Source organism: Mustela nigripes, chromosome 13 (genome assembly GCF_022355385.1).
Source record: "Mustela nigripes isolate SB6536 chromosome 13, MUSNIG.SB6536, whole genome shotgun sequence".
Classification (NCBI taxonomy): domain Eukaryota; kingdom Metazoa; phylum Chordata; class Mammalia; order Carnivora; family Mustelidae; genus Mustela; species Mustela nigripes.
The window spans coordinates 60,629,007-60,642,678 of record NC_081569.1 but is presented as its reverse complement, the minus strand read 5'-3'; the positions used below and the strand labels follow the sequence as shown (position 1 = coordinate 60,642,678).

Genomic DNA, 13,672 nt, shown 5'->3' with positions numbered 1-13,672 from the left:
GTACTCTTTAGAAGAGTACTCATTACTCTTGTCCTCTTTGCCTCAATTTGAGTCTGTGGGCTGTTTTCCCACAATCGGACTGAATTTATGCATTTTTGGCCAGAAGACCACCGAAACCACTCTCTGTAGCTTCTTAGTGCATCCTATAACAGGCTTTGTGATGCTGTTATGAGGATGGTAAGCTTAATCACTTGAAGGATGGTTTCTGCTGGGTTTCCTCCTTGTCAATTTACTACCTTTCCCCTTGTATATAGACACCTTGTTCCCCAATCTTTTTGCACACATTTTTCTCAAGCTCTGTCCTTTGGGACCTACCCCGCCACACCAAAGCCTGCACTGCAGGAGGCTATTGGTACCACTCCCAGCCTGGCATTACCTAAGCGTGCCTACACGGTCCCCAGAGGCTAGATGCTGTCCATTGGGGCTGATACACACAGAGCGGATGCCCACACGGGGGTCCATCAGTGACCCATCAGCCTTGTCTCCTCCGGGCAGCTCCGTGTCCAGCAGGGCCTGAGTGTTCCCATCCACATAGATGATCTTAATGAGGTCCTAGTGGAGCAGGTCAGGAGGAGAGGTGGGTAAGGCAGGCCTGACCCCATACAGCTGCAAGGGATGAATGCTGGACAAGATAAACCCCTGGCTCAAGGAGCCCAGCCGAATCTAAGCTGGAAGATCCAAATCTGGGGACCCAGATCCTGAGAGGGAGGTGTGAAGGCTGTGGGGGGGCACTGAGCAGGGAGCGGGTGCCCTATGGCCTCGGGGCTCACATTGCTGAGGATGTTTCTGTGCAGAGTGGACCCATGCACCCCGGAGCTCTCTGTGTTCCACAGCCGGATGGTATTGTCCGAGGAGCAGGTGATAAAGGAACTTGGGGGCAGGCAGGCCTGGTTACTGTCCTTCACTTCAGGGTAGACCTGAGAGGCAGAGGGAACAGAGTCAGATCTCCAGTTAGGGGGCAGTCCTTTCCCTGCCTGAGGAGATGGACGGGAATGCGATTTAAAGACAGAACGTTGGAAGAACTTAGCGCCATGTTTGTCACATAGGAAGCAAGCTGTCGCTACTGGATACTCTCTGTAATGGCTAAGAGCAAACACCTTAGCGAGCTCCTACTACGTTCCAGGCCCTCTTCCATGTCTCCCATTTATATCGTTTCATTTAGTTCTCAGGACAAGATTAAACAGGTGCCTCGATTTACAGCTCAGGAAACTGCGGTTCAGCCAAGTTCAGTAACTTGTCCAAGATCACCCAGCGCAGGATGAAGCAAAGCTAAGGTCAGACAAGGGTACAAGGGAAGAAGCCCGAGCTTTAGAAGCACTAAAATTTAAGCTCAGTCCTTGGGACCCATCTGAAGATATGGGGATACACAGGGATGTTGCCAGAGAAACAAGGAGGCAGCAGGAGTATAACTTTATACTCAGGGATTCCCACTTCCCACCTCACAATGGTATCCCAGCAAACATGGTCCATCCCAGGCCAGCCCAGCCCACATACCTCCACACTCCAGACGCAGGAGGAATGATACAGAGCCGAGTACACCTTGCCTACTTTCTTGGGGTCCCTCACATCCCAAACATAAATGCTGTGGTCGTTGTATACACAAGACAGCCACTGATTCGTAGGATCAAAGGTCAAAGCAATGGTGTCTGGATACTTGGCATTGGCCACTCCAGAGAAGAGGCGACTGTGGGGAAGAGGACAGGGCAAAGAGTGAGTGGGGAGCTGATGAAATGAAGGACTGGAAAGAATGAAAACCAAAGCCAAACCACAAAGGAAGTAGCAGAGTGAGCCTCTTCAGACCTGCAGGGGGGAGCTGCCTGAGAAAGGAAAAAGCAGCGCCTCATAGTTGTCAGTGGGGAGCTGACCTGGCACACGCTGTTGGACCATCGAGTTCTCTTAAGGAACACAACCCATGTCACGGAACACCACAGTCTGACAAGGGAACTCCGTGGCCGTGACGGAGTGGAACAAAACAAGACCCCTCATAACCGTGTCCGAGAACACAGATAAACACACAGCACAGCACAAACCACAAACATGACCAAACGTTCCCGGTCCTGTCTGTGGTGACTGGCTACTGCTTCTTCATCCATTACAGCTTTTGCCCCATACCTTCCCTTCCACCTTTGAGATTAAAATTATAAAGATGCCCAACTGTGCAACTGCCCCCACTTTCTGACAGCATCTAACCAGAGCAAACCTTCAATCCCTTGAACCATCCCTAAAATCCTCCACTACAAGCCCAAATCTTAAAGCCCCGCCTAAACCCCCCTTACTGAGACACTCCCCACTTTCCTAAGGTGTATGGTCTTCTCTGTGGCCACCATTATCAGGAAACCCAAATCTGTGGGACTGCAGAGGTGTTCCTGGCAATCACTGGGGCAGACACACTCTTCATACCACACAGCCAGGGAAGGCTGGGCCCAGAGGGAGGCTCTGAGCGGAGGCAGCCCCCGCACCCTCGGTAGCTCACCTGGCCTCAGTGACGCTGGCAATGTCGGTCCCCAGGGCGTGGGGCCGGGGCAGCGTGCTGAGGAAGTGCAGGTTAGAGGGGTTGAACAGGCGCACGGTGCCATCGGCACAGCCACAGAAGATGTAGTCTTGGCTCACAGAGATGCAATGGGCCACAGTGGTCTGCAGGCGGAGGGGCTCGGGTCAGCAAGGGTCCCCCGCCCAACCCCTCCACCATAGTCGCCTGCCGAAAAGAAAGCAGCTAAGGCAGAGGCTGCTCTGGCCTGAGCCCCTCAGCTGCTGGCTAGAGATGCCCCTCCCTCCAGCAGCAGGTGGCCAGCAGGCCCACAGCCACGTGCAGTTGGGGGATGGGAGCCAGGGACCCTTCTAAGGCCCAAGAGGTTTCAGCCAAGAGGACAAAGTAAGGAAAAGCCCAGCAGAGGGAAAAGAAACAGCATGAGAAAGACAGGAGGGTCTAGGCCCCACTTACTGTGAAGCTGTCTGTATTCTGAGCAGAAGAGGAAAGCAGGGGAAAGAAAGGCAGGAAGAAAAAGCAGAGAGGAGGGAGTTATACAGATCTTCGTGGGCTGGAACTAGGCCATGCTGGGGCTCCCCCAAGCTCCTCTCTCCTGTGGTCCCCTCCTACACGCCTGAGGGCCTGAGCCCTTGCTTACGGAGCCAGAGGCATCCGATCTCCCCTGACCTGACCCCCGGGCGGCCAGCCCTGACCCATGGACCCATGGTCGGAGGTGCTTACTCTCAGCTCCACCCACTTATCCAAAAGCCTCCTGTCGCTGAACTCGCACAGCAACCCTGAGGACGTGATGCAGAAGGTGCTGTCAGCCTTCTTCCCTCGGCCACAGGCCACATCGGTGAACAGGTTGTTGCGCAGCTCCCCCAGCAGCCCTGAGCGACCCAGCAGAGGCACAGTGGCATTCACCTGTGGAGACACAGCACTCTTGCCGCCCATCCACCCTGGAGCCTGTCCCGACACATGAGGCCCTGAGGGGAGGTAGGAAAAGGAGCAAGCCCCCCCCCACCGGCTTGCTCTTTGAGACGCTCCCTCAGCCCAGATAGCATCTGGCTCACCCAGAACTTCTGTACGGCTGCTGAGTGAGTGGAGGGGGGCCCATGTGGAACAGGGTCTCCTGGGGAGGGCCGAGCAGGCTCTGGCCCTGGGGCTACTTCTGGCCGCATCGGCTCACCTTTGAGGTCTTACTGTCATCGAGGTACCAGAATTTGATGTGCCGGTTGCCTGCAGTGACGAAGTAGCTGCAATCTTCCGAGAAGGACACTGCTGTCACCCGACTGGACACCTTGTTGGAGGCCACCACAATGTTTTTCTGGAGGGAAAGCCAGAGGAAGAATCTAAATTCTGCCCCTTGGGGCTAAGGAGGAGGTTCAGAGGACAGCGGAAGGGTTGGATAGGCTGTGTACTTTTAAAAATGTTCCTTTCCAAGATTTTTTGGTCAGAAAAAGAAGGGAGAGAGAATTTCTTTCCTTGGGAGGCCCCCCCCAGAGACATAAAACTAGCCCCTTTTTACCAGCACACTTGGCTACACAGTTGCTTTTCTGTGCTTCAGGCTCTTTTCTAGAACAAGACTGAGATCAGCGGGGGGGGGGGGGGGGGGGCTCCCATCAGCTGTGTCCTGGCTCCCCAACTGGCCCGTGACCGCCCACCATGAGACTGTCAGGCCAGCCCAGCCAGTCCACTCACCTTCCAGGCCCAGACGTTGACAATCATGTCATGCTGGTAGCCCACGGAGACGATGTACTTGGCGCTGGGGGAGAAGGCCACACAAGCCACCCCGTACTTATGCTCCTGCAACTCCGCCACCTGGCTCTGCTCGGCCACGTCCCAGACACGTACGGCAGGCATGTGCCCACTCTGCAGGGCAACAAGAACCGGAAGTGAGGGCCGAGGCATGCAGCTTCCCTGAGCCTTTCAGAGTGGGGGCCCCTGCCTCCCCAACAACTACGTACAATGTCTCTAATGACCCTTGGCCGAGAGTCAGGAGCAGAGTGCTGTATGGGGCCAAGGGTAAAAACCAAAACAAAAAAACATGATCTCTATCTCAGGACCATAATGATTATCCAGGAGAAGACGACCCCAGATTTTGTTCCACATCTCTGTATCCGTGTGTGCACCTGTGTGTTTGCTCGAAATTCCTCGAGTGATTCTGATGGGCCTGCAGGGTCGAGAACTGCTCCCACTCAGGCCTATTGGGGTCCCCAGGGGGCCTCCGGGCAAACCTGAGAAAGAGGCATTCCCCATGTGCCCAGCAGGGGGCCTCCGGGGACCAGGAACATTTTATTAAGACTGTGGATTTAAAGCCTGCTTCCCAAATGGGCAGAATCAACCAGTGGGAACTTGTAAGAAATGCAAATTTTGGGGTCCCATCTCAGACCTATAGAATCAGAAATCCTAGGAGGCCTGGCCATGTGCGCTTCACCACGCAATCCAGGCAATTCTAGAGCTCACTAAAGCTTAAGAACTATTGTTTTCTCAGGTAGAGCAAAAACTAGGCTTTAGCATCTATTCAGGAAGCCAGAGAGGCAGCAGCCCTCACCAGGCCTAGAACTGGAGCCCTCTGCTGAGGCTAGGCCAGTCCCCCCACCCCCAGAGGACTGCAGCCCCCTTCTCTCACTCACCTCTCCGGTGACCAAGTACTTGCCATCGGGAGAGAAGGCGAGCGCGGTGATGGTTTTCCTGCAGGGCAAAAGGGGGCCTCAGAGGGGCACTGACTGCCTGGCCTAAGCCCAGCTCCCACAGAGTCCCCTCAAAAGGCAAGACCAGCAGACGCCAAACTCCGTGCGTCATTTTGCTCTCTGGGCCTGGGGCCCGAGCAGGCCCCACACCGCAGAGCCACAACGCCCCAGGCAGTGCCTTTCTCACAGCTCCCCGGAAAAGGAGGTCCTCCCCGAGGCACAGACCCATTTACCTGGAACTGTTGAGGATGTGGTGCTGTTTGTGTTTCCGGGGATTGAATAGCACGACCACACACCTGGGGAGATGAGTGAGACGAGAGACTTAGCCCCAGACCACAGCTACCCCAGGAGCATCCAGGCCACCTGGAAATTCCGGTCACTCAGCACTGAGAGCTGCGTAGAGAGAGTGCAGAGGGACCCTCTGCTTGCCACCGAGGGCAACTGACAGCTTTTTGGCAACCCACTTTTCTGACTTCCCTTTCCCACCCACCAGGACCTATCTCTGCAGCCCCGTGAGCACGAAGGCTCCCTGCAAGGCTATCCTGCCAGGTCCCTAAGCACCAGCAGCATCTCTGGTCATACCCACAAAGGGCAGCGAGGGCTCAGGCCTCCCCACAGCCCTTGCCCAGAGCCCAGGAAAAGGTGCAGGAAGGAAGAGTCCATGTGATTTGATAAAGGTTGGCCACAGGTATGCAGCCCAATTCACAGGCTTGGAGCCACATGTCTGACAAGTGTTTGTGCTCCAAGGAGGGGTGAGGCCTCTCCTGGGTGTGCCCACGTGTGTACCTGGCAGGAGCCCACCCCACACCCTCTGTGCCTCAGATGAGGCAGGGGGTGGGAGGCAGGAGGCTAAAGGTTCAGGGATGCTCAGTGAGACTAGAATCTCAGTGAGACTCAGGCAGAGAGAGCCCAAGAGGGCCTGGGGAGGCCTGTTCAGTGTCTTGGAACTCCTGGGCCCTGCCCTGAGAATCCCTGGCCCCAGCAAGCCCAAGAAGGGTCCTTCAGACTGCCAGAAGACAATCAGAGGAGAGAAGGGTGGGAGGACCCTCTCCGACCAGGCAGCATGGGTTGACAGGATCAGGCTCAAACCGACTTTCCAGAGGCAGTTACAGGAGGAGGCCAGGCAGTAGGAATCAAGGCAGGAAGCCCAAAGCTGTGGCTGGGCAGTGTTCTCCCATTGGCTCAGTGGCTATCAGCAGGCCTGGGCCCATCGCCCCTTCTGCCTCATTTCATTAGTACTGTAGGTAGCTGACAGGAGCAAGCGTGGGGCCTGCTACGCCAGGTCAGGGGATGGGCACAGAATGAGCAGAGAGTGGCATCCCCAGACCAGCCTTGTTTAATGGGAAGCCCAGTGCCTGCTAGAGCTTGAAGCAAAGGCAAGTACAGCTGCTGATGAGCGCTTAGCTCCACGGAACATTTTGATACGCACATTCCACAGGTATCTCTGGGGACCCAGGCATCTCTGAGGCACACTAGGTATGCCCACAACTGCCAGGCTGAGCAACAAACAGCCTTGGAATTCCTGAGTCACATCTCCTCCTCTAAGCCCTCCCCAGATCTGCCCTCAGTTTCCTCTCTCCTTCACTCTCCGTCTGCTCATCTTTCCTTGTTCCCCTTCCTCATCTCCCTTCTCACACCAACTTCTAGTCTCCTGCTTCCCTTACACATATGACAAAAGTTAGATGGCCTTGGGAACCCCGTGCCCCATCATTCTCCTTCCCTGTTCCCAAACACCACACACGCACACATACACACACCCCCATGCACGCTTCCCCAGTTTCTGTTAGGGGCAGTCCGGGGTACAGGGAGCCTAATTCCTCCAAACAGACAGACTCAAAGAACCTTAGAGCTGGAAGGAAGGATGGAAGGAATTAAATGCAGTGTGCTAGGTGACTTTAAAATCACTGAGTCCAACCCTCCAGAACTTTGAGATGAGGAGGCCTAGGCTCAGAAAGGTCCCAGAAAGAATACAGCCAGGACTCCCAGGCCTCCTGCTTCCAGTGTACTTTACATCAAACACATATCCATGTCTGATCTGATCATAACACTCCTGGAAGATGAGCCCTGGGGCTTCTAAAACCAAACTCCTTCAAGTACCCATGAAGGCTCTGGGTTGTATGACCCCAACCCACCCTCCAGCTTCACCCTGAACCATGCTCCAACGTCATTCTTTCACTCTTTTTAATCTCCCTTGCTCCTTTGCAGAACTATTTCCCTTATCTAGAACATTCTTCTCTCCCTTTTCCAACTAGTTCATCTTTAGTCCCCTTTCAGATCTCAGCTCAAATGGTCTCAGTAGATGCTCTCATAGCAAGCATGGCATATCAATCTTGTAACATTTATCAGAGCTGTAATTTCCATTATTTTTGAAGGCCTTCCCACCAAACTGTGCCTTTCACGAGAACCGTCTCCTGGGCCCAGCAGAGGCTGGCCCACTGCAGTTGTTCAAGAAGGATGTGAATGGGATAGTGCCTCCCTTAGTCCACTAGCTTGGTCCTGTGCGGCATCAGTAGGCCCAGCCCTCCCTGCTCCACGCCCCACCTGTCTTCTACGGACGGAGGGACTGAGGACATCTGGATTCTCAGAGGTAGAGTTGGGGCGGTCAGGAGGCTGTGGGCTTTGGAGGCAGAGACCAGGGTCTGAGCCCTTGTTCCCCACGAACAACTCTACGACCCTGATAAGGTACAAGCATATCAACTTCTCTGTAATAAAGGATGGACACTCAGATCTAGCTCACAGGGCTTCTATGAAGATTAAATGATTTTTTTCTGACAGATAGTAGGAGCCAAACAAATGGCAATTCTTAAATTACTACTCTTTAAGCACGGAAAGGAAGCTGCAAGGGGGCTCCTGGCGGTGGGCAACGAGGTGTTAAGGGACTATGTCAGGTTCTTCCTCTGAAAGAATGGAGGGAAGTCCTGTTAGGATCTCAGCAATGGTAAAAACTTCAAAGGAGGCTTTATTTTTTTGTTCTCGGAAGGCAGCCAGGAAAGGAGAGTTTGATTAAGCTTGGGGAAAGAAAATAGCCACATCTCCATTCACTGAAGGCATGACAAGATTGGAAGGTGGCAAGAAAGGGATGGGGGAAATGCGGAGAGAGAAGCCCCCTCAAATGTCTAGAACAGCAGTGCAGAGGCATGGAAGGAAACAAAAGTGCCATCTCCTGGCTAAGTTAGAAAGAACCACACAAGAGTTTCAGTGCACCGTGAACATGAAGGCTTCCAGTTCCTTCAGTAAGACGTCCTCAGCTCTGCACGCAGTGGGGTTCAGTAACAAGAGTTACCAAAGTAAGCACTTTCTAGGTAGCAGGCACTCTGCTAAGCAGCCTTGATGTCTGGTTTTAGCTAATCCTTACAGCAACCTTGTGACTCTTAGTACAATTATCCCCACTTCAGAGACGGAGAACCAAGATCATAGAACGAAGAACCAAGAGCAGCAAGGTAACTGGGTCAAAGCTACTCAGCTAAAGCCACAGAGAGAGTCAGGATTCCAGAAACAGTGCTCTCAGGGATCTGGAGTGGAGTGAATTGAGGAAAGTGAAGTTGGAGATGAGAGACATGAAATGCAGCTGACCTAACGTGTGCAGGGTGCCTGGCTGGGGAGCCTTTGAGAAGAAGGGAAAGCTGACTGGAGCACTTTGAGGGGAAAAGGATTTGGGCCACAAGATTTTTGGAAATCAGGACAGGGCAGATGAAAACTATAGCAGTTACAGTTACGAGTTCATAAATTTAGATACTTAGATTTTAATACTTTAGTCAGGGGCACCTGGGTGGCTCAGTGGGTTAAAGCCTCTGCCTTCTGCTCGGGTCATAATCCCAAGGTCTTGTGATCGAGCCCCACATCAGGCTCTCTGCTCAGCAGGAAGCCTGCTTCCTCCCCCCACCTGCATCTCTGCTTACTTGTGATCTCTGTCAAATAAATAAATAAAATCTTAAAAAATATATATACTTTAGTCAGTGTGGGGGGAAAAAAATCACACACACACAAACACACACCTGCTTTCCACCATGTTTTCTAATTTTCTTGGTATCTGGGTCGATCTGCTGAGAAGGCCCGTCTCTGCAGGCTCATCTCTCCAGCAGTGACTTCCAGCGTGAGCGGTTACAGGTTACCCGGCTTTCTCATCAGCTCCACAAAAACCATGGCAAAGGGCTTCGGCTGAGAGCTGCTCTGACTCAACCTGACCCCACACATATTCCAGTCGGCCGCACTCCAAATCCAGGAAAAGTAGGTGATGAGGAGACTCTATGATATGCTTGTGAGTTTTCCTTTAAGCCCGTCATCCCAAAGCAGCATTGTGACTTTCCAAGGACGGTGCATCAGGCTGCTTAAAACACTGTCCAGGGACACCTGGGTGGCTCAGTGGGTTAGGCCTCTGCTCATGATCCTGGGGTCCTGGGATTGAGCCCTGTGTTGGGCTCTCTGCTCTGCAGGGAGCCTGCTTCCCCTCCCCCTCTGCCTGCCTCCCTGCCTACTTGTGATCTCTCTCTCTGTCAAATAAATAAATAAAATCTTTAAAAAACAAAAAAACAAACACTGTCCAAATCACCCCATACTCACTCTGAGTCTTGCTAGACCACAGCACCTTGTTTCCTCCTCCTGATAAGTACAGCTCCATGGGGGAAGGAGGAAGGAGAGCAGTGTGTGTATATAAAAATACAGCACAGATAGAGAGGGAGATGACCAGCTGTGAGGCAACCCTTCCCTTCTCCCACACTGTGCCCCCCCACCCCCCAGCATAGCCTGGAAAGTTCTCAGGCATGGCATAGAGGAGTTACACAAAGAGAAATGTGCAAAGGAGAGGAACACACAGAGATAGACCCCTAAGCTGAAATTTTTACTTTTAATTATTCAGATCTGGAAACCTCCCAATAGAGAGGAAGAGGAAGAAAGAGACCAACCCCTGGTCACAGCTCCACTGGGGAGAGTAGTGCAGGTGCCAAAGGGAGGGTAGAACTTGGCACAGATATCCAAGGTTCCCACTGTGCCCCGCTGGCTGAGGTCCTCGCAAGAGAAGAGAGCTCAACAACACTGATGTGAGAGCCACATCCGTCTTCTGTGACCCTGAGCAAGCTCCCCAGTCTACAGGGAGTGGAGGGTGGGGTGCAGCCTGCATCAGCCTTTGGCCCTCCGCCTTGGCCTCCCGGGCCCTTGACCTCGCCCAGGACAGCAGGCAGGCATCTGCACGTGTGCCCTTACAGCACTGCTGGCCGCAAACCACCACAATGGCTAGGCTGGTCGAAACGGCTGAGTCCCATAATTCAGAACCCCAGGCTGTGGGTGCAGGGAGACAGTGAGGTCTCTGTCCCCCGGGGCCTCGGCCTGGGAGTCACGTGGTGGAACACCAGCACCAGGTGGTGGGCCCACTGCCCAGGAGCTCCTCTGAACCAGGAAGGGCCAAGCCCTCAACACGCCCCTTCCCCGGACAGGTCCAGGCTTGCCGCCATCACCAAGAGCCTGGCATTCTCACAGGATCTGCCTCCTACCACTCTCCATCCCCCAGAAGGCAGAAACAAAAGAAGCGTGGGATGAGCAATGACACAGCAGCACAAACAGGGAGCAGGACACAGAAGTTTCAAGCGGAGACCCTGTGCCTTAGCCGTTCTCCTTTCAGACCAGGTGAAAACAGAAGGTGACTCACACGGGACAAGCGGTCCTTCAAGCCTTGCTCACATGTCACCCTCCAGCACGATTTGACATTACAACCCCATGCCCTACCCCCATTCCCTATTCCCTTTCACTGTTTATTGCTTATACTTTTCCTAAAGCACACATTTTATATTCTGTGAAGTTCACTTTGGGGGAGGGAGGAGATCTGCCAGCCCTGTGCAGGTGGTACTTGTATCCGTTTTGTTTACATCTCCAGGGCCTAGAAGAGAGGCCCTCACTCAATAAATATCTGTGATGGAGGGAATAATTGACTAAGTCACTAACCACCAGATCTCAAAGCCAAGGACCCCCTGATGAGCAGAACTGAGAACTAGGGCCCTAGGGCAGGCATGTGTTCTCCCCTACCTCAGGCTTTTCAGACTCATGGTCACCTGAGGGCAATGTGATGATGGAAGGAACAAGAAAACTGGGGCAAGGCAGACCTGTGTGCTAGCATACTGTGTGATCTTGGGCGCATTCCTTAACTTCTCTGCATCTCAGTTGTAAAACTGTAAAACAGGAAGAGTAATGTCTACCTCACAGAACTGTGGCAGGGACTGAAGAAGACAGTGTGCACAGTGACCAGTACAGTGCTCCTGGCCATTTTCTTGAAGGGGACTCTGGCCCACCACTAACAAGGACAGCGAAATCCGGGGGATCAGCAGTTAACTACGGGAGCCCCCACTGTGGCATCCCAGACACGACTTGTTGGACACTAATGACTCATCAGGATCCTCACCCAGGTGTGGAATTATAAACCATCCCTCTGGATTCACTCCCAAAAGGGAACCATGTAGCTTTAATTATTCTAAGAGACAATGAGTCTAAGATGTTTCCGAAGGCATCCTTGTCTGCCGTCCTCTTTAAATGCCTGCCATCTGGGACCTTCCAAATAAGTGATCCTTTGAGGCCAGGTCACGGGCCCTACTGGCATCTCTGTTTCTGGGGCATTTTATGAGTCCCTCTTCAAAAACAGGAGAGAATGGGGCACCTGGGTGGCTCTGATGGTTAAGCATCTGCCTTTGACTTGGGTCATGATCCTGGGGTCCTAAGATGGAGGCCTGCATCGGGATCCTGGTGGCAGGAAGCCTGCTTTCTCTCTCCCACTCCCCCTGCTTATGTTCCCTTTCTCGCTCCCTTTCTCGTTCCCTTTCTCGCTGTCTCTGTCAAATAAATAAAATCTTAAAACAAATAAACAAACAAAAAACAGGAGAGAAGACAGAGTACCATGGGTATCAGTGGAGAGCTGGGCAGCACTTCTCTCTGCCCAGAGGACTCTAAGCACGGTCCCTTCTGGAACAAGATGGGAATCTCTGTGGACTCTAAGACTTACAGGCCCCGCCAAAATGCAATGTCTGGGCCCCCGTCCTCCCACGCATTATACTGTAGCCACCACGGCCACCATTCAGCCCCTCAAACAGATACCCAGTTCTTCTTTTCCCTGGCACTTTGGTCCCTGTGGCTTCTGCCACGCGGACCACTGGGAAGTCAGATCCTCACAAGTTTGTTCCTCCTGGTCATTCACACGTTAGCTGAACGTGACCTCCCCCTGAGTCTTAAACACCCACTCCTAAAGCAGCCCCCTCCCCAACCCCAGCCTCTCCAACTGGCCACTTACCCTCCTCTCCGTCACTTGGTTTTACTTTCTCAGAACACTTCCCATCTCTGATGTCATCTTGCTCATTTATGGCCTTACATGCTTATGGCATGCCTGCCCTTCCTGAATCTAAACCCCACAAAGCACAGCCATGCTTCCTGCCCTGCTGCCGTACACCCTGTGCCAGGAACAGTGCCTGGCCCAGAGCAGCTTTCGACAATAGCTGCTGACCAAAAATGAATGAAGGCATCTAGGACCAAGCCACCTGAGGAAGAGCTAAGGCGACTCAGGGTCAGATGTGAGGCCCACAGAGTGACCAGAAGACAGACCCCAAGGGGACCAAGGCTTGTGAGAACCCCTTCACACGACTCCCATCCACCAGGGCACGAAGCCCAGGTGTCCTCTCTCAGGCCCACCCAGTGTCTCCACAGTCCCATGCACTCCCTGGCAAACCGCCACACAGGGCTTGCCCATAGATAGAAGCTAATTCCATGCGCCCTTAGCTCAGATGTCATTAGAACACTGTTCAGGTCGAGAGACTGTGGTTTCATACTGATGAAGTCCCAGAACCTAAGTCAGGTTCGGTGGGGTGAGGAGGTTCGGAGCCGACGACTAAAGAAAGAATTCTTAAGACATCGTTGGTGCAAAAGGTGATTTATTAAAGCACGGGGACAGGGCCCGTGGGCAGGCAGAGATGCGGCTGCCCCGGGTTGTGAGGAGTGGCTGGTTATATACACAGGAGTTGGGTAGGTGAGGACAAAGGGGTGTTCAGAAGGGCTACTGGGGCAAAGAATACTATCAGGATATTGAAGGCTTAGTTGCTATCAAGTAAAGACAATTGAGAGTCGGGGCGCCTGGGTGGCTCAGAGGGTTAAGCCTCTGCCTTCGGCTCAGGTCATGATCTCAGGGTCCTGGGATCGAGTCCCGCATCGGGCTCTCTGCTCAGCAGGGAGACTGCTTCTTCCTCTCTCTCTCTCTGCCTGCCTCTCTGCCTACTTGTGATCTGTCTGTCAAATAAATAAATAAAATCTTTAAAAAAAAAAAAAAAGACAATTGAGAGTCTCCTGGTGGAATGTTACATTCCTGCTATCAAGCATCCTTGTTAATGAGATTTAGGTTTAGAAGAAATTTAACTTTATTTACTTTTCCTTCTACTTCCACCTCCTTCGGTTTTTTATGGAGGGGAGGGTGACATTAGGGCTTGAGGAACTGAGTTCTGTGTCTTTGGAAATTGGGCTATTGATAAGGCAACTTCTTTGTTGTAAT

The 13,672-nt window shown here is 52.9% G+C and overlaps 1 protein-coding gene across 3 annotated transcripts in view; it reads right to left on the bottom strand.

Moving 5' to 3' along the window:
• MAPKBP1 (mitogen-activated protein kinase binding protein 1) overlaps positions 1 to 13,672 on the bottom strand; it is a 51,271-nt gene that overhangs the window by 9,490 nt on the left and 28,109 nt on the right. For 2 of the 3 annotated variants that reach the window (XM_059372597.1, XM_059372598.1), the window contains exons 4-13: positions 5,394 to 5,456; positions 5,104 to 5,161; positions 4,169 to 4,339; positions 3,657 to 3,794; positions 3,209 to 3,391; positions 2,942 to 2,959; positions 2,474 to 2,634; positions 1,495 to 1,684; positions 771 to 917; positions 377 to 552 (exon numbers count right to left, since the gene is read on the bottom strand). In XM_059372597.1, the coding sequence (XP_059228580.1) occupies positions 377 to 552; positions 771 to 917; positions 1,495 to 1,684; positions 2,474 to 2,634; positions 2,942 to 2,959; positions 3,209 to 3,391; positions 3,657 to 3,794; positions 4,169 to 4,339; positions 5,104 to 5,161; positions 5,394 to 5,456 (1,305 nt within the window). The remainder of the gene's footprint in view (positions 1 to 376; positions 553 to 770; positions 918 to 1,494; positions 1,685 to 2,473; positions 2,635 to 2,941; positions 2,960 to 3,208; positions 3,392 to 3,656; positions 3,795 to 4,168; positions 4,340 to 5,103; positions 5,162 to 5,393; positions 5,457 to 13,672) is intronic. The other variant, XM_059372599.1, reaches the window with a different exon arrangement.